The sequence below is a fragment of the Hemiscyllium ocellatum genome, chromosome 17 (genome assembly GCF_020745735.1).
Source record: "Hemiscyllium ocellatum isolate sHemOce1 chromosome 17, sHemOce1.pat.X.cur, whole genome shotgun sequence".
NCBI classification, from domain to species: domain Eukaryota; kingdom Metazoa; phylum Chordata; class Chondrichthyes; order Orectolobiformes; family Hemiscylliidae; genus Hemiscyllium; species Hemiscyllium ocellatum.
The window spans coordinates 56,962,254-56,983,512 of record NC_083417.1 but is presented as its reverse complement, the minus strand read 5'-3'; the positions used below and the strand labels follow the sequence as shown (position 1 = coordinate 56,983,512).

General features: G+C 41.7%; 1 protein-coding gene across 1 annotated transcript in view; it reads left to right on the top strand.

Annotated features, from left to right (window-relative positions):
* Positions 1–1,658: 1,658 nt before the first annotated feature.
* slc12a3 (solute carrier family 12 member 3) overlaps positions 1,659–21,259 on the top strand; it is a 65,137-nt gene continuing 45,536 nt past the window's right edge. Inside the window, exons 1-6 of the mRNA XM_060837775.1 lie at positions 1,659–1,763; positions 5,236–5,337; positions 7,084–7,159; positions 10,203–10,298; positions 13,204–13,343; positions 19,157–19,267. Of these exons, the coding sequence (XP_060693758.1) occupies positions 1,674–1,763; positions 5,236–5,337; positions 7,084–7,159; positions 10,203–10,298; positions 13,204–13,343; positions 19,157–19,267 (615 nt within the window). The 5' untranslated portion in view covers positions 1,659–1,673. The remainder of the gene's footprint in view (positions 1,764–5,235; positions 5,338–7,083; positions 7,160–10,202; positions 10,299–13,203; positions 13,344–19,156; positions 19,268–21,259) is intronic.

Here is a 21,259-nt window from a genome sequence, read left to right as displayed (position 1 = left end):
GTGTCAGTTCACTGGTGCCCTTTTTGGCAAGTTGTGTTTTTTTTTGGTAAGGTGACATTTCAGATAGGAGAAAGTGAGGTCTGTAGATGCTGGAGATCAGAGCTGAAAATGTGTTGCTGGAAAAGCGCAGCAGGTGAGGCAGCATCCAAGGAACAGGAGATTCGACGTTTCAGACATAAGAAGGGCTTATGCCCGAAATGTCGAATCTCCTGTTCCTTGGATGCTGCATGACCTGTTGCGCTTTTCCAGCAACACATTTTCAGCAGCTGACATTTCAGATGCCCTCTCTAAATTTCTGCAGGTATTAAGAACTTCTTGAGTCTGATGCCACATCTAAAATGTACATGGATCAATTTGTTCATAAAGGGAAAAGCTGTTGCGTCTCATGTTGGGAAATCCACCCAAATCCACTTATTTGGGTGGCAGCATCTTCATATTGTGGTGGGTTTCGATACATGATGAACCTCAGTGCAAAACCACTCGTTGAGCCAGACTTTTGAATTTGTCCAACAGGGTCAGCCACTTCATTAACTGTGGTGTCTTAGCTGTGGCTTTATTCAGTAACACATCTAAAGCACAAGGATCCAGGTCCAACTCCTATTCCAGGACCTAGTGTGTAAGAAAGGAAGGATGACCGTCTAGTGCAGTGGGAATGAAACCACCTATTCAACTGGATGGCCCATGTGGAAGAGTGGACATATTATCTTGTGTCCTGGCCATAATCTGTGCCTCTTCCAACATCCCCTTGAAAACATTATTTGGTCATTCTCACATCAATGTGACCCATGTTGTTGGCCAGTGGTAGCTGAATGCATTAAACATCACAATTGTCCCTGATGTGGATTGGACCAAAGCACAAGTTTTGAGAGGCACTGTGTAAATGCAGATGGTTGGAAAAACTGAGTTCAAGTCACTTTTTAATTAACTTTGAGTCAGCATCATTTGTGTTCTCTTTCCCCTCAAAAAAAGCTTTCTTCCAGTTGGCATTTCACTTGTCTATACAACTCCAAACAAGTTCAACAGAATATACTGAGAGGGATGGCGGAGGCGGTCACCTCTGGCTTTTTTCCAAGATTACTCTCCTCGCCTTCAGGCGATCGTTGTAATTATCACACCACCCCCATCCTGAAATAGTTGGAGCAAAGTAAGTTTAAACATCAATTAGTGGTTTCGCTGGCGATATGCAAAAATGTTTTATCAGATGAATGATCGAAGCTTGTAGCTGACTTTTGCAATAAAATGTCTTTTCTTCTAGCTTTTGCCAGCTACCAATGCCCTGTGGGGCCGGCTACATATCCGTCCGCTGTAGGTGTGTGCCGGTTCCCTGCTCCGTCCTATAAAATAAGGTACGGTTTAGCTTCACATGGCACTCCCTTCATTTCCCCAGCAGCTCCCTCTGCCTGAGTCCCCCTGACTTCATGGCAGTTTCTACAGCCTGCGAGAGCCCAATGGAAGTCCCTAGCCCAGCTGTAGGAGACATGACCCATGGCAGATTCACCATCAGTGCCCATTTTGGCCAGGAGGAGGACACAAAGGACATCTACTGCCTGCCTGAACCCACCAGCGACAGCATGAGTGTCAACAGCCTGACCCAGAACAACACCTACCTGAGAACCTTTGGCTACAACACCCTTGATGCAGTGCCCAATTACCACCATTATACCAACACGCAGATGCCAGGCGAGGAGAAGAGGACCAGACCGAGTCTGGTAGATCTCCACTGCTACATGATGGTAAGGCACTCCCATCCTCTGAACAACCCAGTCCATAATGTAACATTTCCCCCTAGACCTGCATTCTATCTCTTTCAATTATCCAACCATTCAGTTGCAACGTGTATCAATTTAAAGACTGTCAGCATCTCATTCTCCATTCTAATTTTCAAGTTTCTTCGGGCTTTCCCCTTCAATATTTATTTTAGAAGCGTCCTTGAGTACAGTTTTCCAGTTTGTCAGAAATTTGTCTTTAATTCACAATCTCGAAACATTTCTGTCCACTTTCTTAAAGTGCACCTTTTACACTGAGTTTCGTTGCGAGTTTTTCTTTAGGATCTTTACCCTCCAGCACATTATTAAATAGATAATTAATCCATAAATTCCGCCTATTTAATCAAATGTCAGTCGTCCAAACAAGCGTCACTTATGGTGATTTCCAGCAAACCTTGCGTTTGTTTAATTCATTCATGAGATAGGGATGTCACTGGTTCAGTCAGCATTATTGCACATTCCGAATCATAAAATCCCTACAGTGTGGAAGTAGGCCATTCGGCCTGTCAAGTCCACACTGACCCTCTGAACAGCATCCCATCCAGAGCCTCTCCCCAGACTCCATAGGCAATTTAGCACAACCAATTCAATTCACCTGCACATCTATGGATGTGGTTAGAAACAAAAGCATCTGGTGGAACCCGAGCAGACATGGGGAGAATGTGCAAACTTCATATGCAGTCGCCAGAGGGTTGAATCAAGCCTGAGTCCCTGGCACTGAGAGACAGCTGTGCTAACTACTAAAAACCACCATGCCAATGAATGGAAGGATTTTTCTTGAGAAGAGCAGTTGAGTAGGTTAGGCCTGTACTCATTGCAGTTTAGAAGATCTTACTGAAACAAATAACATGCTTTAAGGGCTGAACAGAGTAGATACAGAGAAGTTGTTTCCCCTGGAGAGAGTGTACGGCCAGACAGCGTACTCTCAGAGTAAGAGGTTGCCCACGTAAGTCAGAGATAAGGAGGGTTTTTTTCCCTCTCAGAGGGAGGTGAATCTGTGGAATGCTTTACCCAAGGTTTCAAGGCTGTATTGTTACATATATCAAGGCTGAGGAAGACATTTTCATCATTAGGGAATTGTGGATTATGGGGGAAATGGTAGGAAAATGGAGTTGCGGATTATCAAATCAGTCGTGATCCCTCAATGTTGGAGTAGATTTGGTGGGCTGAATTACCTACTTCTATGTCTTATGGTCTTGGTTGCCTCTGAGAGATTGGTAGTGAGCTACCTTCTCATGTCATCCATCAAATAACTGAAGCGCAGTGTGAGTTTCACTGGACAAGGCATCCATCTCTTTCTGATTACGCTGAGGTGCACACTCATTGGATTGTCACCCAGAGGTGGCTTATTTTAAATATGATTTAAAATATGTTTCTTTGACATGGGCCGGGCTTTTAAAATTTTCAATCCTAGTTCTGTTATGAAGATTTTCATCAAATCTTACAATCAGCTCCTCCATTGAATTCTCACAATCATGCTGTTCTACCTCAAACTCCTACTCCTTCTGAAGTCATAACCTCAATGTTGTTCCGTTACCTAACTAGTTGAAGGGCGAACCATGCCATTCTTTAAAATAGCAGAATTCTTGAGGCATTGTGGCACCCTGGAATGTGAGAACAGAGCCCGTGTTTAAGAAAGGAGTAAGACCACAGTTTAAATTTCTGTATTTACTTGGGGAAGCTCTGCGCTTATGAAGGTCAAAATATAAACATGGTTCTGTCTGATCAGAAACTAGTTCAGCTCCTTTAATTGTAATCATTTAATGATCTACCTGCAAATTCCTGGAAGGTGGCAGTAATATCCAGCCCTTGCTCCAGAGAACTGGATTCATGCTGACAGTTTGATTTGTGAAGGAAGCTAGGAATATGCAAACCAAGGGACCACTGGAAAAAGTGTTAACTTTAAGCTTAAAAGTTTACACCAGAAAAACAGATCAAATAACTTTCAGAACTGAAGAAGAGTTATATCAAACTAAAAATGTTAACTCTGTTTCTCTCTCCCACTGATTTTCTTCAGCATTCTCTTTATTATTTCATTTATCTTCTGCTGCTTTTCTATCTTCCTTTGCACTAACTGACTGCTATGTTTGCCTAACCCCGGAGACAAAATTTTAAAATAATTTTTGGAAAAGATATGGGATGTGGACATTTGCTGGTTAGGAGAGCCCATCCCTAATTGCCTTTAGAGCCAACCACAGTGCTGTGATCTGGAGTCACGTGAAGGCCGGAGCAGGTAAGTGGTAGATTTCCTTCCCAGAAGGCATTAGTGAAACAGATGGGATTTTACCATAATTGACCATGGTCCCATTAGGCTAGCTTCTTGGTTCCAAATTTTTATTGAATTTAATTTTCACCACTAGCCACAGTAGGATTCAAGTTATTGTCCCCAGAACCTGGGGTTCTGGATAACTAGTCTCATAATACTGTCACTAAGCTGCTGCCTCACCTGATTTTGAGAACTAGATTCTTCAGGTATTACACCTGGACCAACTGTTTCTCTCTCCACAGATGCTGCTGAGATTCTCCAGCACTTTTTTTTTTCAAAAGTGGATTACTGGTTGCGAAGCACTGTGGGGACACCTGAGGACGTGAAAGTCACTATAAAAATGCATGCACGGTCTTCCATTTAACAAAGCTGATTTTGTTTGTTTTCCATATTGTCAAACGTTTTGAAACACAGCCTGTTATTGTTGAATTACCCAGCAGATATCCAAACCGACGTTATGGAAACCAAATCAGTAGAATCTTCAGCAATGCGTTCGGGTCCCCAATTAAAGGAATTAAAGGCCAATATGTTTAGTAAATAAAAACAAAAAGTGTTTGAAGAATGCTAGAGATCAGGCACCATATGTGGAGGCAAATTGAATTAATGACCCTTGAACTTCTGAACTAGGTTGTCAACAAGAAAAAGTGGGAAGAAAGAACTAAAAGAAAAGTTTGACAAGGTGGAAGGCAGGAGAGAATAAATTATTTTTAAAAAAGCCAAAGGGAAAGGTGTTAGTTAAAGTACGCTTATAAAAGATATGTCCAGCTAAGATGTCAGCGATTGGCTGGCAGCCATTTACAACCAGTCATGAGGTGAGGCCTGGGTGTGCCCTTGACAGGTTGCAGGCTTGTATCTCACCAAATAAATAGATTACCATCATCCGACTGTGGTGTAAATGAATAAATAATGCAGCCCTGGAAATATTGGCAGTTTCAGAAGCTAATTGAAAAGAAACGACAAGTTCGTGTTTTGTATCACACCTCTCAAAGCAGCATTTTCTGGTCCTGTTCCTGATTTTCAGCCTTTGCATTCTTTTGTTTTTCTTTAACATGTAGTGAATGCAGAATAATTTTTGTCTGGAATTCTGTGTTTATGCTTCATGCCGTCCTATACCTAATGTCCACTGAAGGAATCTGGATAATTCTTGATATTGTGTTTGTGAACTTTCAGGAAATGGGACAACATCCATCCCCCGTGAATGAGATTAGACCCGATGATGAACTTGGCAAAGAAAGGGAGGCTGGGTTGAGCATCAATAAACTTGGAGAAGAACCTGTCCGTTTTGGCTGGATAAAAGGTGTTATGGTATGTCTAACTTATTTCTTGTACCAGCGCATGACAAGGTTTACTCCCAAGTATACTTTCTTGACTGCGAATTAGTTTTTATGCCTAGAATTCCATAACATCATGTCACATCACTGTCTGGATGACACGGCATACAGTTGCTATGTTATGATGGAATGATCAGTCATTGACTCAGTAGTTAGCATGGCTGCCTCACAGTGCCAGAGTCCTGGGTTCGATTCCAGCCTCTGGCAACTGTCTACATGGGTTTCCTCCGGGTGCTCCGGTTTCCTCCCACAGCCCAAAGATGTGCAGGTTAGGTGGATTGGCCATTCTAAGTTGCCCATAGTGTTCAGGGATGTGCGTCCAATATCCAGTAATAAGAGACGACTACAAAGTTATCACTGCTAAACTGTAAATCTCAAGATTTGTTTTTGAACTTTTTTTGTCTACTCCTGTTTAAAGGTAATGAAGCAGTCCATGCCCACATACTGCAAATCCTGGGTGACATTCAGGCTTGGGCTGATCAATGGCGAGTTACATCTGTCCTTGATAATAGCCAACAAGTGACCAAGTATGGCACCAGGGAGCCCTCAAAAAATGTTGAAGTCAAGGGAATCAGGAGATGGATTTCCGTTATTTAGCACAAAAGAGGATAGGAGTGGTTATTGGAAGCCAATCGTCGTAACCCTAGTTTCAGGAGTTCCTCAGGACAGTGACCTCAATACCCATTTTCAACTGCTTCATCAATTTCCTTATGTCCATCATAAGGTCATGGATGAGGATGCTGATGATTAAAGGGTGGCACAGTGGCTCAGTAGTTAGCATGGCTGCCTCACAGCGCCAGAGTCCTGGGTTCGATTCCAGCCTCTGGTAACGGTCTACATGGGTTTCCTCCGGGTGCTCCGGTTTCCTCCCACAGCCCAAAGATGTGCAGGTTAGGTGGATTGGCCATGCCAAGTTGCCCATAGTGTTCAGGGATGTGCAGGTTAGGGTGGATTGGCCATGCTAAATTTCCCATATTAATTATTGGTGCATTAATCAGAGGGAAATGGGTCTGGGTGGTTACTCTTTGGAGGGTCGGTGTGGACTTGATGTGTGTGAAGAGATCTGAGGATTGGGCAGAGGCTACGATGAACCTGTTGAAATGTTGGTTTCAGCCTGAACTAGAGTACTGTGTCTAATTCAGGACATCACACTTTAGGAAGGATGTGCAAGCATTAGAGATGTGTGAAGACATTTTATAAGGTTGGTTCTGAGTCTTTGATTGTGGAGCTGAGACTGAGAAGACAAACTTGATGGAGATTTAATAGAACTTTTCAAAAATCAGGAGAGATCTGGACAGAGTAAACAGGGAGAACAATCCCCACTAATGGAAGGATTGAAACACAAATGGTATTGATTGAAGTTGTTTGGCAGAAGAGGCAATAGTGACAGGAGAAGATTCTATATATGGTGAGTGATTTGCATCTGTAATACATCCCTGAGAATTTGGTGGCAGCAGATTCAAATGTGGCTTCCAAAAACTGATTGGACAATTAATTGAAGAGAAATTTGCAGGGTGCAAAGAAGACAGGAGAAGTAGGGTCTGCTGGCTAGTTCTTAGAGAGCTGCAAGGAACTGATCATTTTATGATGAAATAATTCTAAGAGCTTTACATGAACTCTGTTCCCCACTAAAGGAGACTTCTCCTTTAATCGGTGACAGGAAGGTGACTTTCTTCAGGCATGGCATGTTACTATTGTTTCTGTTTTTCCTTTTCCATAGATCCGATGTATGTTAAATATCTGGGGTGTTATCTTGTATTTGCGATTGTCATGGATTACAGCACAAGCTGGAATAGGTAAGGCTACATTTATGAACTTCAAAATATGCCAAATTTCACTGAACATTGATAAGCATTAGTAGCAAAATCTGAATCTATTGTATTGATAAAGGTAATAAAATGTAATTTGTTTTTGACCAGTATGTAGAATGTTAAAGAAGAGGCAAATTTGGGTATGTACTGGTGATGTAAATATTGTACGTATCAAGTATAATCTTTTTTTTTACAATATAAGTTAGCATAATTCCACAGGCTCTTTGTGGAAAACTAGTAGGTGAATAAAATGGGTGTTGTGCTACTGAACTGGATAATAGTCCCTTTTCTTTGTTGAATTAGCTGACCCTGCATTTAGGAAGGAGAGATCAGGTAGGATTCCCTCTACTTACGAACTGCACAACAAGAAAATGCTTATGTTTAGGGAGGGCTAGGTGCAATTGAGGTCATTCATCATGTCCCTGCAGATACTGGGTTGGGGTTTACAGTCCCACTGCCGGGTATGTTTTTAAGAGGAGGTGGGGAGTAACGAGTGATTAACCCAGCACGTTCTCGCATTCCTTCCAGCCTAGCTGCCAAGAAGTGGTACACAAATGAGCTCTGAAATCATCAGCCTGCCTGCCATTTTATTTTAGAAGAATAACCTACCTGACAACTGATCTTGTTTACAAGCCAATGGATTCATATATTTTGTTGGGCCCAGCACAGTACAGTTCTAAGTTGAGCTTTTTAATCCATCCAGTTTAAAAGCAAGAGATGGAAGATGGATTTTGTCCTTTTTTGGGGGGTGGTGTATGCTGTACACTATTGAGGGCATTGTTCCCAGGGTGTTACCCCAACTTTGCCATTTCCCACCCATGCCCACTGTGCCTCCAACCCATTCCTGCATTCCCACCCACACTGCACCCAAGATTTCCTGATCCTTCCCATCCAAAACCTCAGATTTGCCATTCTCGAGAGTCCTTTCGTCCTCTTCTGGGACATTGCTCCATGTAGGGCCCAGGGCTGAGGTCTGGTGCTGGGACAATCAGATTGATCTCTAGACAGTAACACTCACTCCCATTGAAGTTGTGGAATTTCAACCATGTGCTCCTTAAGGACATCAAGTATGTGTTGTTACTGGGGAGTGGGCTTGTTTAACATTGGTCAGTTTGGGACTGTCGTATCTTTTGGAGTGATGAGCAGTACACTCCCTCTCCAGTGTAAAATTCAGTCCACCCATTTTAACTGTGGCTGACAATAATAAAAATGGGGATTTGATATTTGTGTGCATTACTTTGTGTGGCTTGCTCTGTGTAGCTACACCTGTGTGTACTGTACTCCAAGTGAAAGACATGTGCTAGGAACACAATAATGGTGCAAGAGGACATTTTTATTGAGATAAGGGACAATTAAGAGATGCAGCATCATTGTCGGTTGATAGTAAAGATGAATCAATGAGCAGCTCTTGCCAGGCCAAAAAGACAGCTGAAGAACGACTTCAGAAAAGAAATGGGAAGTGAAGTGACATTTGTTTCACTGTCAGAGGATCACAGCTTTAGAGTAATTGTTGTGTGAGGCTGCTGCTGTGAGGGATATCCTCTATGCCATTCCCTGGTACTTTTCTCCTGGGTTGATTTTTGCAGCATTTTTGTGGGAACTGCCACCCAGTTTCGGGTCAGAGCTACTCATTATTAGCTGCATGGCAATTGCATCTGGTCCTCTGATGACCTGAATATGTGGGGACTGTCGCTAATTGAGACAAGGTTTATAAAGACCAGTTTATGTTCTTGTGGAACTTGAATGTGGTTATCAGGGGGTCCGTTGTTGGACACCCTGCCACAGTGGCAGTTTGGCAGGTGAGAAAGACTAGCCCAAGTCTAACAAACTTTTATTTTCTTTTTTGGAGCACCTTCAGCCTAAGAATTCCACTTCCTTCCAAAATCCCACTATTACCCACTCAGAGCAACCGGAGATGCACAGCAATGCACCTTGCTTGAAGTGTTCACATCACAAGAGCAAGGTTTTGAAAATAAAGTGGGAGAGCTTATGCTCGAAATGTCAGTTCTCCTGCTCCTCGGATGCTGCCTGACCGGCTGTGCCTGACTGCCTGTTTCCAGTACCACACTTTTTGACTCAATTTTGAAAATAAAGGCAGAGCAGAAATTGGGAGAGACGGTCACAACTATTTCCGAGGCGATTAGTGCCTTTACATCTTAACAATTTGTGTTAACCCTATTGTCTTTGTCAAAAGCCATCTCTGGCCATTACTTACACCCTGCTGCTACCATGCTGTGTCCAAGACAAGAAAGAACTGATCACTCAACCAGCAGCTTCTATTTTAGTTATTTCATCTGTTGCTAGAGCCTGTCTTTGATTTACTTTCACTCTTTTAAAGAACAGTCAATGCTTCAAGTTAGTCAATGGAATTATGTGTAAAAGGCCTTGCAGTGCCACATTTTATGATGCCAATTTCCTTGTATGTTACTGCAGCTTTTCTGAAATTAATTCCAGCTATTCAGTTCAAATGAATAGTTTCATCTTGCATTAGATAGAAAAGATTTTATTCATTCATGTTCTTTCAAGGTATAAAAATTATGTGGTGTCTTCACAGATTGTTTCAAAAGAACAATGAAAATGTCTATATTCCCATTATAGTGATAGAAATCCATAGACGTGTGTATTTCTGATAAGGTGAGAATGTTAAATAGGATATACAGCACAGATTCAGGCTATTCTGCCCACTGACTCTGTTCTGGTGTATGTGCTCCTGTTAAAATTCAACCCTACCCTTGACATGCTGAACAGATTCTTCTGTAGCAGTGATTCCAGAAGAAGTAAATAACTTGCACAGTACAGAATAAAAATAAATTACTGTATCTAAGTGGCAGAGTGCAGAGTGATCTCTGTATCCAAACAATTAACAGTAGTTCCTCAATCATATAATTGGGCAATCAGTCAAAGCAACTGTGGGCCTAATGGACTTAATTGAGATTCTTTGTCGCAAGCATTTAAGTATGATATACTGTGTATTTACCAGTGGTGATGAAAACACAAATGACTTTGGTTTTGTTCCCTTCCATTGCAGCTTTAACATGGTTAATCATCATTATGTCCGTAATTGTAACCAGCATTACAGGTCTGTCCATATCAGCAATATCTACAAATGGCAAAGTCAAATCAGGTATTCTTTAGTTCTTGCTGCTTCTCGATACTTCGTACTGTTTCATCCGCCAGAGCTTTATATTTCCATGCCTGCTATTCAGAATTTGTAGTGAATCAAAACCAGCAATGACAGGATTCGTGGGTTTAATAATATTTCCTGCACGATTGGATATGGTAGTAGAGTTTTGATTCAGCTGAACATAGGTAATGAATGATGATATCGATTGTCAGCCATGTCTCCATTGGGACACTCTTGCCTTTGGGTCTCAGGAGGGATTGATGTCCCACTTTAGGACTTGAGAACTAAAAGCTTGACATGGGACGAGTGATGGAGGTGCTTTTTTGGATAAGAAATTAAACAAAGGCCACATCTACTTGCCAAGATGGATGTAAAAGATTTAACAACACTATTTTGAAGCAGAACAAAGTAGTTATCCTCCGTTCCTGGCTAATGTTTACCCTTCAATCAACAGCCCAAAATCAGATAAACTGCCTATTAGCATATTGCCATTTACGGAATTCTGTGCACAACTTGGCTATTGCATTTCCCACTTTATAGCATTTCCAATATTTCAAAAGCTCTTCATTGGCTGTGAATTGTTTGAGGCATCTGTTGCTTGTGAAAGGTGTCACATAAATGAGAATTTTTTTCCCCCCAGTTGATCAGTTCTTGGTGCAGAAAGGGTTGATGTTAGAGAGATGAGGTAGTGGGGGGACATTTAAAGTTAGAATAAGTTAAGAATTGAATAGAGTACTGAGATTGCTGAAAACAGTGGCTAGGAAGTGGGGTGGATTGGCTGAAGTACAAAGCTTGAGAGAGAGGTGACTTTTGTCTTCTCACTGTTTAACTGGAAAGGAAATTGCATTCCATTCAAGATTCAGCTTTGGACAAGCCCCAGCCTAACACTGTAGCAGTGAGAAAGATGGAGTTGGATGTCATCAGTGCATAGATAGGAACAGACTCCACATCTGTCTGTCTTGAAGCTGAGGCTGAAGGAAAGACTTTGACAATTCAGAGAAATGGCTCAAGGGCTGGAAACTAAACTACAACAGAAGGTGATCTGATCATTAGTTAAGATTGGAACGAAGCAAAGGCAATGAAACAAGCTGAGGGTGGTAGAGGAGTGGCAGTAGAAAAAGGTCAGAGCAGGAGTGGGCCATTCAGCTTTTTTAACTTGTCCCACTATTTGCTCACGTCATTGCTGACCTTCACTTTTGTTCCTGCAATCTTGCTCGCCCTTGTCAAACAATGGTGCATTGAATGTCGTTTCGAGATTTTTCAACTGAGCCTCAGAGCCTCCCAACACCCTCTGCATCAGGAAACGTTTACCGATATCATTTCAGAATGGCCTGACTCTAATCTTATGTTTATTCCAAGTGTTTCCAAGCTCTTCAGTCAGAGAAAATAGTTTCTTAGTATCTACTTTAATGAAAAAAATTCAACACCATGAAACGCCTAAATTAGGTCACACTTTAATTGTCAACGTTCAGGCAGTGTGACCAATCCTCATAATATCACACATTTTTAATCCAGTTTGCCCAGGATGGTATAGCTGAGCATGTCAAAGGCTAGAGACCCCTTGAGAAGAATGAGATGGGATAAGATCTCGTAGTAAGATTGTTGATGGGGTTGAACCCTTTTTGTGCTGTGGTTGGATAGAAACTTGATTGGAAGGATTAAAGATGGAGTTGCAGGGCAAATGGGCTCAGATTTGGAAAGCAACAACAGATTCAAGGAAGTTAGAGTTGAAACAGAGGCGTTGGTGATGACTGCTTGACTGTTTGCAAGTGTAAAGGGATTGAGGGTGATTTCGCTGAGGGATGGAAGCAGTAATGATAGTTACGAAAGGCAATTAGGCAGTATCTTGAGAGTGAACTATTGCATATCTGCTAACAAGGTAGGGAAAGGCAACAGCAGAAGAGATCTGGGTGGTCAGCAGTTTGACCATGGAGTGAAAGTTGCTGAAGGTAGGTCTCTTTAATGAAAAGAGCTCACGTGAGAGTGGGGAGTGAATCAAGAAGGCCATGTGTTCAGAGTTGTGGGGAAGCTTTGGGAGGTGGAGGTTTTGCTGTTGAGAGTTAAGTCGGGTTTCACAGAAACATTCAAGTAGCGTGTTATGTCTGGGACAGGCAATGGTCTAGCAGTATTATTGCTGGACTGTTGATCCAGATTCGAACCCTGCCACAGCAGGTGGTGGATTTTGAATTCAATAAAAATCTGGAATTCAGAATCTGAATCCATTTGCCAATTGTCAGAAAAACCTATCTGGGTCACTAATGTCCTTTAGGGAAGGAAACTGCCATCCTCACCTGGTCCAAAGATGTTCAGGTTAGGTGGATTGCCTATACTAAATTACTCCGTAGTGTGCAGGATAAGTGTAGTAAATATGGGCTTACATGGATAAGGTGGGATACTCTTCAGAGGGTTGGTGCAGACTCAATGGGCTGAATGGCCTCTGTCTGGGCTGTAGGGATTCTATGGTCTGGGCTACATGTGACTCCATACCCATAGTGATGTCATTAATTCTTATCTGCCCTGTGGCCAATTAGGAATGGGGCAATAAATGCTGGCATAGCCAGCTGCAGCCTCAACCTGTCAATGATTTTATTTTTTTAAAAAAGAGAAAAATATAGGTCAGGAACATCATCAGGTTTTACTTGTTCCTGTTGCATTTGGCAGGATCCCTCTGTTCTTGAACAGTAGCATAAGAAGGGAAGGCATAGTAGGCAGAGACAGCAGAAATGAAGCAAATTATTGGTTCAGTTTAAATTAAGTACAAGATTCTGCTGAATAAGTGCAACTGAAAACATAGGGGTCTTCTGACATTCCCCAAAGACTAAATCCGTAAGTATATTTTTAGAATCCGTTCCCTTGTGTTCTCCTGTGTTTACAGTAAACTGGCCTTCCTTTCTGTGTTGTTAAGGTGGTACATATTTTCTTATCTCGAGGAGCCTTGGCCCAGAACTTGGAGGCTCCATTGGTCTCATCTTTGCTTTTGCAAACGCGGTGGCAGTTTCCATGCACGTTGTTGGCTTCGCTGAGACTGTGAAAGATCTCCTTGTTGTAAGTTGGATTCATTTCAATCCTTTGTCACAGTACTTTTGTGTTTTGAAAGAACCACATGTACCAATCGTTGCCTTGCTCAGGTGCATTCTTTGGAATACATGAGCACGGCTGTGATGCCAAATGAACACTAGGATGGAATTCAGCACTCGTGGTCTCGCTGACGTTGCCTGTAAGGTTACAAACCCACATTTTCCACCATAGACCGTTCCTCAGTGAAGACCAGGTATTCCCCCAAAGCTGAGGAGAGGGGAGATATTATTAGACCAATTGTTTTAATAGTCATGCAGTGTGGAAACAGACACTGAAATAAAACTGAAGGTCTTTTTTTGTAATTCAATTGTGTTACTGTTTCGGGAGCTGGATTAGCCCTGCTTCCAAACAGAATTTCATTGCTTGCTTTTAAGCAATCAATAGAGGCAGAATAATGAGGAGTTTCAGCTTAGTCAACATTTTACGCCGGGCTGGGTTTGGAGTGAAAACCCTCGAGAGGTTGGCAGGTCACAGGTGAGGGGCAAGTCAGGGTCTATCACAAACGCATTTACCTTGGGTCGTGCAGAATAAAGATTCCACACATTCTTTAATTCACATAGATAATCCAGAATTAAAGGACTGTTAGTCATAAAGATAACAAATCTTTGAGTGGTGACATCCAATCAGCTTGGGAGACCATGTAGTGTCCCTGGTCTGTCACTTTCGAATGACTGTTCTGCCTGTAGAGGCTCACTTGCAGTGACTTGAAGTGCGTTGGCCTGAGGTTGACTGAGGAGCATACCTCCCATGAGTTGCCTGCCTTTTCTGTCTTCTACTTTCCTACCCAGTTCCTGATAGATGGCCTTAGAGATACTGAGCCACGGCAAGCAATTTCAACTTGCTGATTCTAAACTCTGGAGCCTTGTGGCAGAGATGGTGGTGTTTCAGATGGAGGTGAGCAATGTTAGAATAGAAGATCCTTTCATCAACATCTGCAGTCAGGTACAAAAGTACAGTGAAAGGTTTACAATGTTGTTCCATGTGGCACCACCTCTGGGACAAAGTAATAGTTGCAGATCTTAAGTACAAAATACAAAAATAAAGGGGAAAATGTTACATAACTTATAGCTGTCCATTGTACAATTTGGAAGAATGAGAGTAAAGTTAAAAAGATGAGTAGTATAGCCTTTCCGTACAGTCTGCAGTGGATCGGCACAAGGGGCTTCCACACGTGGTCTGCCTGGGCTTGCAAGCCACTGACCACCTGCTCCTGCCCCCGGCCCTCTGCCCGCTGTCCTTCCCTATTCCTGCCCCTGGCCCAGTCTACCTCAGCAAAGAACACTAAGACGGGAAAAAGGCACAAAAAAGAGAAGGAAACAGGAAATAAACAAAAAGAGCAGAGGAGTTCCATTTGGTGTGTCCTGCTCCACAGCCATCTCCACTGGATAGACCTGTGTGAGACAGTGAGTTTGTTATCGAATCTATCTTTAGGAATGCAACGCTTGTCCTTTTGCTCACGAGCCAGCCAATGGAGTTACCACTGATTGTAGAAGGCAAACTTGTTGGGCATTGCTGCATCCTGATGTGCTTGCATATTCGGCACTTTGTCTTGCCACAGAATGCCCAGGAATGGCTTACTGAAGTTGTCCACACCTCCCTGCTGTAAACGACATTGTTCAGGACACAAACCTAGTACACACTGGTCTGGTATCTTTAGTTAGTTTGCTACATCTCAACTTTACACGACAGTGTTGCTTCGGCAATCCTGGTGCCAATTTCAATTTCACAGGGCAAGTAGCTGTTGATCCAACTTATGTAAGGCTGTTAGTGAGCTCCAGTGTGAGCTTGTTCATGTTGTTAGAAGGTGGAATATCTACCTCCTGGTCCATAACATTGGTCTTTCTGATGCCAATTGTCAGCCCAAGCTTCTCTGTGTTCCGGGAGAACCGATCTACAAGCTGGCCCAGATTGGCTTCAGTAATGGATGCCAGTGCAGTTACACTGTTTTGTCTTGCCGCACAGTTGCATAGCTAGCTGTCAGCTCTGGTGTGCAGGTTAACAGCCTCCCCATAGAGCAACAGGAACGTAGAGAAATTGGCTGAAGTCGCTACCAGGACACGGCCCTACCTCGACCACACAGCTGATCTGGAAAGTCTCCAGTGAGGCTGTACTGTAACTTGTGATACTCTGCGTATTATCATGGAATTGAAGTAAAGGTGTCCACAAGCCCACATAGGTAGCCTATTTACCGTACCAAAAGGTTGAAGTCTTTGTTGAGGTCTATGATGGTGACATTGTCCGCACAGTTCACACCACTTCCCCTCTAACTGCTGAAGTGAGATGATCATGTAGACTGTCAATCCGCCAGGTTTGAAACTGCGCTGAGACTCAAGGTCAATACGTCACTACTTTTCATCACTTCTATAAATTATTTGGATGTGAGCATAAGAGATATTGTGACACTCCACTGGTCACAGGCCTCCAGTCTGAAAAACAACCCTCCACCACCACCCTCTGTCTTCTATCTTTGAGCCAGTTCTGTATCCAAATGGCCAGTTCTTCCTGTATTTCGTGAAATCTAACCTTGCTCACCAGTCTCCCATGGGGAATCTTGTCAAACGCCTTACTGAAGTCCATATAGATTACATCTACTACTCTGCCCTCATCAATCTTCTCTGTTACTTCTTCAAAAAACTCAATCAAGTTTATGAGACATGATTTCCTGCACACAAAGCCACATTGACTATCCCTAATTACTCCTTGCCTTTTCAAATATGTGTATATCCTGCCCCTCAGGATTCCATCCAACAACTTGCCCACCACTGACGTCAGGCTCACTAGTCTATCGTTCCCTGGCTTGTTCTTACTACCCTTCTTAAATAGTAGCACCACGTTAGCCAACCCCCCAGTCTTCCAGCACTTCACCTGTGACTATCGATGATACAAATATCTCAGTAAGAAGCCCAGCAATCACTTCTCTAGCTTCCCACAGAGTTCTACGGTACACTTGATCAGGACCTGGGGATTTATCCACTTCTAAGCATTTCAAGACATCCAGCACTTCATTCTTTGTAAAATGGACATTTTTCAAGATGTCACCATCTATTTCCCTACATTCTATATCTTCCATGTCCTTTTCCACAGTAAATACTGATGCGAAATACTCATTTAGTATCTTACCCCATCTCCCGCAGCTCCACACAAAGACCGCCTTGCTGATCTTTGAGGGACCCTTTTCTCTTCCTAGTTACTCTTTTGTCCTTAATGTATTTGTAAAATCCTTTGGATTCTCCTTAACCTTACTTGCCAAAGCTATCTTGTGTCCCCTTTTTGCCCTCCTGATTTCTCTCATAAGTATTCTCCTACTGCCTTTATACTCTTCTACGGATTCACTTGATCTATCCGGTCTATACCTGACATGTGCTTCCTTCTTTTTCTTAACCAAACCCTCAATTTCTTGAGTTATCCAGCATTCCTTATACCTACAAGCCTTGCCTTTCACCCTAACAGGAATATACTTGCTCTGGACTCTCATTATCTCATTTCTGAAGGCTCCCCATTTTCCAGCCGTCCCTTTACTGGTGAATATCTGCCCTAATCCGCATTTGAAAGTTCTTGCCTAATAAGAACTGTCAATTTTACCATCAAAATTGGCCTTTCTTCAATTTAGAGCTTCAACTTTTAGATCTGGTCTATCCTTTTCCATCTCTAAATAAAACTAATAGAATTATGGTCGCTGGCCCCAAATTGCTCCCCCACTGATTCCTCAGTCACCTGCCCTGCTTTATTTCCCAAGAGTAGGTCAAGTTTGCACCTTCTCTAGTAGGTACATCCACACATTGAATTAGAAAATTTTCTTGTACACACTTAACAAATTCCTCTCCATCCAAAACCCTTAACAATGTGGCAGTCAGAGTCTCTTTGGAAAGTTAAAATCCCCTGCCATAAACACCCTATTATTCTTACAGTTTAATTCAGATAAATGCGAAGAGCTGCATTTTGGGAAAGCAAATCTTAGCAGGGCTTATACACTTAATGGCAAGGTCCAAGGGAGTGTTGCTGAACAAAGAGACCTTGGAGTGCAGGTTCATAGCTCCTTGAAAGTGGAGTCGCAGGTAGATAGGATAGTGAAGAAGGCGTTTGGTATGCTTTCCTATATTGGTCAGAGTATTGAGTACAGTAGTTAGGAGGTCATTTTGCGATTGTACAGGACATTGGTTAGGCCACTGTGGGAATATTGTTTGCAATTCTGGTCTCCTTCCTATCGGAAAGATGTTGTGAAACTTGAAAGGGTTCAGAAAAGATTGACAAGAATGTTGCCAGGGTTGGAGGATTTGAGCTACAGGGAGAGACTGAACAGGCTGGGGCTGTTTTCCCTGGAGCGTCGGAGACTGAGGGGTGACCTTTTAGCAGTTTATAAAATCATGAGGGGCATGAATAGGATAAATAGACAAAGTCTTTTCCCCGGGATGGAGGAGTCCAGAATGAGAGGACGTAGGTTGAGGGTGAGAGGGGAAAGATATAAAAGAGACTTAAGGGGCAACCTTTTCACACAGAAGTGGTACGTGTATGGAATGAGCTACCAGAGGCTGGTACAATTGCAACATTTAAGAGGCATCTGGATGGACATATGAATAGGAAGGGTCTGGAGGGCTTTGGGCCGGGTGCTGGCAGGTGGGACTAGATTGGGTTGGGATATCTGGTCAGCATGGACAAGTTGGACCGAAAGGTCTGTTTCAGTGCTGTACATCTCTATGACTGATGCCAGGATCTGCATTCTGGTCAGAGCAATGAGAGTGAACGCCTTCCAACACCACCAATAAAGCGGTTCCTCACTCACTGACTACAGTCACCAAGGTCATGATTGTTATTGACCAACTTGATTATTTTTGCATCTCGGATTTTGTGAGGCACGGATCTTCCCTACATATGGAGACATAGGATATGCTGCATTAAATTAAATTCAATTAATGGCCCATCGGCAGCAAAAATAGCAAAATCCTGTGTACTCAGCAGCAAAATAAGTTGTATGTAGAATTTCATTCTATTAGCTAAACGGATCAAAAAACTAACAAATTAAATCAAATAAATTAGTTAATGTTATGTTTTGATCTGTATTAAATCTAATTAACAAACTCATGAAATGGTTGCCTGGTCTGTTTAATTTCACTTGATTATTGTTGACATATTTCAGTTTTCATTTGCTAAATTAATTTCAGAATGCTGACTATTTTTAAAATTCACCATTCTCTGATGCTTGCATTCACTCAGAAATCCTACAAAATGATCTCTGCTTCAGACAAACCCCAATGATTATTTTAATGACCAGGTTTCTGAAGCTGTCAGCAACACCTTTTTGCATAACAACAGTTTTCAGGGTTACCTGACACATGTTGTCTATAATTCTGATGTGTGATGTTTAAATGGCCCATTCCTGCATTATTTGCTAATAGAATCCATTGTTGGACACCAGGTAACTTTGTCAGTACAACATTATTTATGAATGTGTCTCTGATTTGTATATGGTCAGTGTAATTATGCCAAAGGAAGAAATCAATCTGAATTTGTTGAATTGAGTTACTCAAGATCAATTGTTGAGTTTAACTTGTTGCAAAAAATAACATTTTACAGCAATGTGTTATTCTGAGATATATCCGCTGTTAGGTATTGTTCTTAGCATCCCAAGAATAGTTTTCATAATCAAGTTGCATACACTGAGTGTCTGTATAATGATTGGAACTGTAATTCCAAAAGTCAGAATGTCTATTTTCAGTTTTGGTGTTATTCAGTTGTGACACTGCAAAGCTCCTATGAATCTAAGCACTTTAACCTTTCAACAGGAGTACAATGCAACAATTGTGGACCCCACAAATGATATACGGATTATCGGAGTCATAACAGTGACAGTGCTCCTTGGAATTTCACTGGCTGGAATGGAGTGGGAAGCAAAGGTAAAGCCATGGAAATTGTAACATTACCAAAGTTTTGAGTCTTTGTAATCAGTCAGTTCAGAAAAGTTTAGGTATTGATTTTACTTTTATTTTGTAAATACTGTATCAATGAGTCCTTGTTTATATTTGCTTGTTTATGTATTTTATCCATATTTAGGTCACCCACGCACCATATTATACTCTCATATTTCGGGAGATTAGCAAATGTCCTTGCTGCTTCTGAGCTGGCTGCAGTAAGGTAGATTTAAGGTCCCTGTTGTGACTACTTGAACTTAATTACTTTTTTATCCTCTCTGCACACAGTAAAGAACCCAAGTAACGAGTGACTCGTTCAGCAGCAGAATTCAGTGATCTCACTTGTGTAGCAAACCCATGTCCAACAACTGCACAGCATGGCCATTGGAGCCAACAACACGTACACTGTACAGATGTTCTTTTAAGTTGCGGTTGCTATCAAGTATTGCACATGTGACAGTCCCGAAAGCTTAGAGACTAAAGTTATTGCCAATTTGCTGTTCATAACAGGTGGAGTATTCTTTTGAATATTCGGGTTAACAGCATTAGTTTGCTAGTATGAGTGACTCATTAGGAATATGATCAAAAGATCCATACAAAGAATTAAAGATTTGTCTTCCTTTCCATCAGTATGTATCCCTATCCTTTGTAAGCTCAACTAGACTTCAGATCAGAGCCTTTGCTGAAATTTTGGGTAGGATGGAGATGGGTTGGAATAAGACAAAGGCTAAACTCCAAGCAGGATGCAGCATATCGCTCCTGATGTGACATCATTTGAATTTATATAGTAGCTTTTACTGGCTGACACAAGCTCAGTGGGCTTGGAGGTAGTGTTGGTCAAAAATACAGGCTTTAGAAAGATTTCTCTTGGTGCTGAGGAACAAAGTGTGAGGACATCAAGAATTCCACAGAGTGGATCCAAGATGTCAGAATGCTTGACTCCCTCAATAGCTGTAGGACTTTTTTTGTGGTAGCACATTACACTGTTATTCTTTAACATCTATTATCAGATATGATGTTTTTCTTCTGCTATTTAATAAAATTTAGTAGAATAAAACTAAAATGTTTTTGTAAGTGTTGATATGAAGTGAAGGTCGAGTCTCTCTTAATTAAACCAACATCCAGAAAAGCTCACCATTCCTCATAATCTGTTAAAGTGAGTGGCAGAGAACTCTTAAATTCCACTAGTTAAAGGAAAAAAAACAATTCATTTTCTCAACTCTAATACTGAACGTGAAACAACAACTATTCACAAATCCAAGCTCCCCTTTTCTTAACTACTTACTATCTGACCCCAACTCTATTTAAAAAAAATGTTAATAAAACATATTTTTAAACATTGTATTAACTTAATCTCAAAACCATACAGTCTCTGTCTTCTCTTCTGGCTGATGATCTCCCTGGGTCATCTTTCTTTCTTTATACTGCAAGTATGTTTCACATGAAAAGAGACCTTTGATAGTGTTTTCTAATTTCTTTTGAGAGCGAGATGTTAGCTGGTCAGTTAGCTGTCTGGCTCTACAGCAGTTGCTTGACTGATCAATGGCAGTTACTCTCTGATCCATTTTCAAAATGCCTACATGTTTTATACCTCCCATGACACATTAAAATGCATACGATTTGATTGGTTTCTGGGTGTCAAAACAATAAATTCAAACTCTATTTAGTATCCTGGGCATAATTTAAACGGATTGGTTAAACTCGAATTATTGTCAAAACAGCAACCAGAACTTAGGTATCCATTTAACAGCCATTTCCTACATGTATCTATTTTGGAACAGCTCGTCTCTCAGCCTTTCCATTCGAAAAGCTGAGCCTGCATTTTAAGTTTACTTAAATTCAGAAAATGCTTTCTATTTTAAAGTGAGCAGACATACTTTCAACTTCATTACACTGTACATGTTATTTTCAGGGTTGCTTGGTGGAACTCTGTGCTTTAGCAATGTTTTTCACCAAGTGAGTGAAATGAAGCAATAA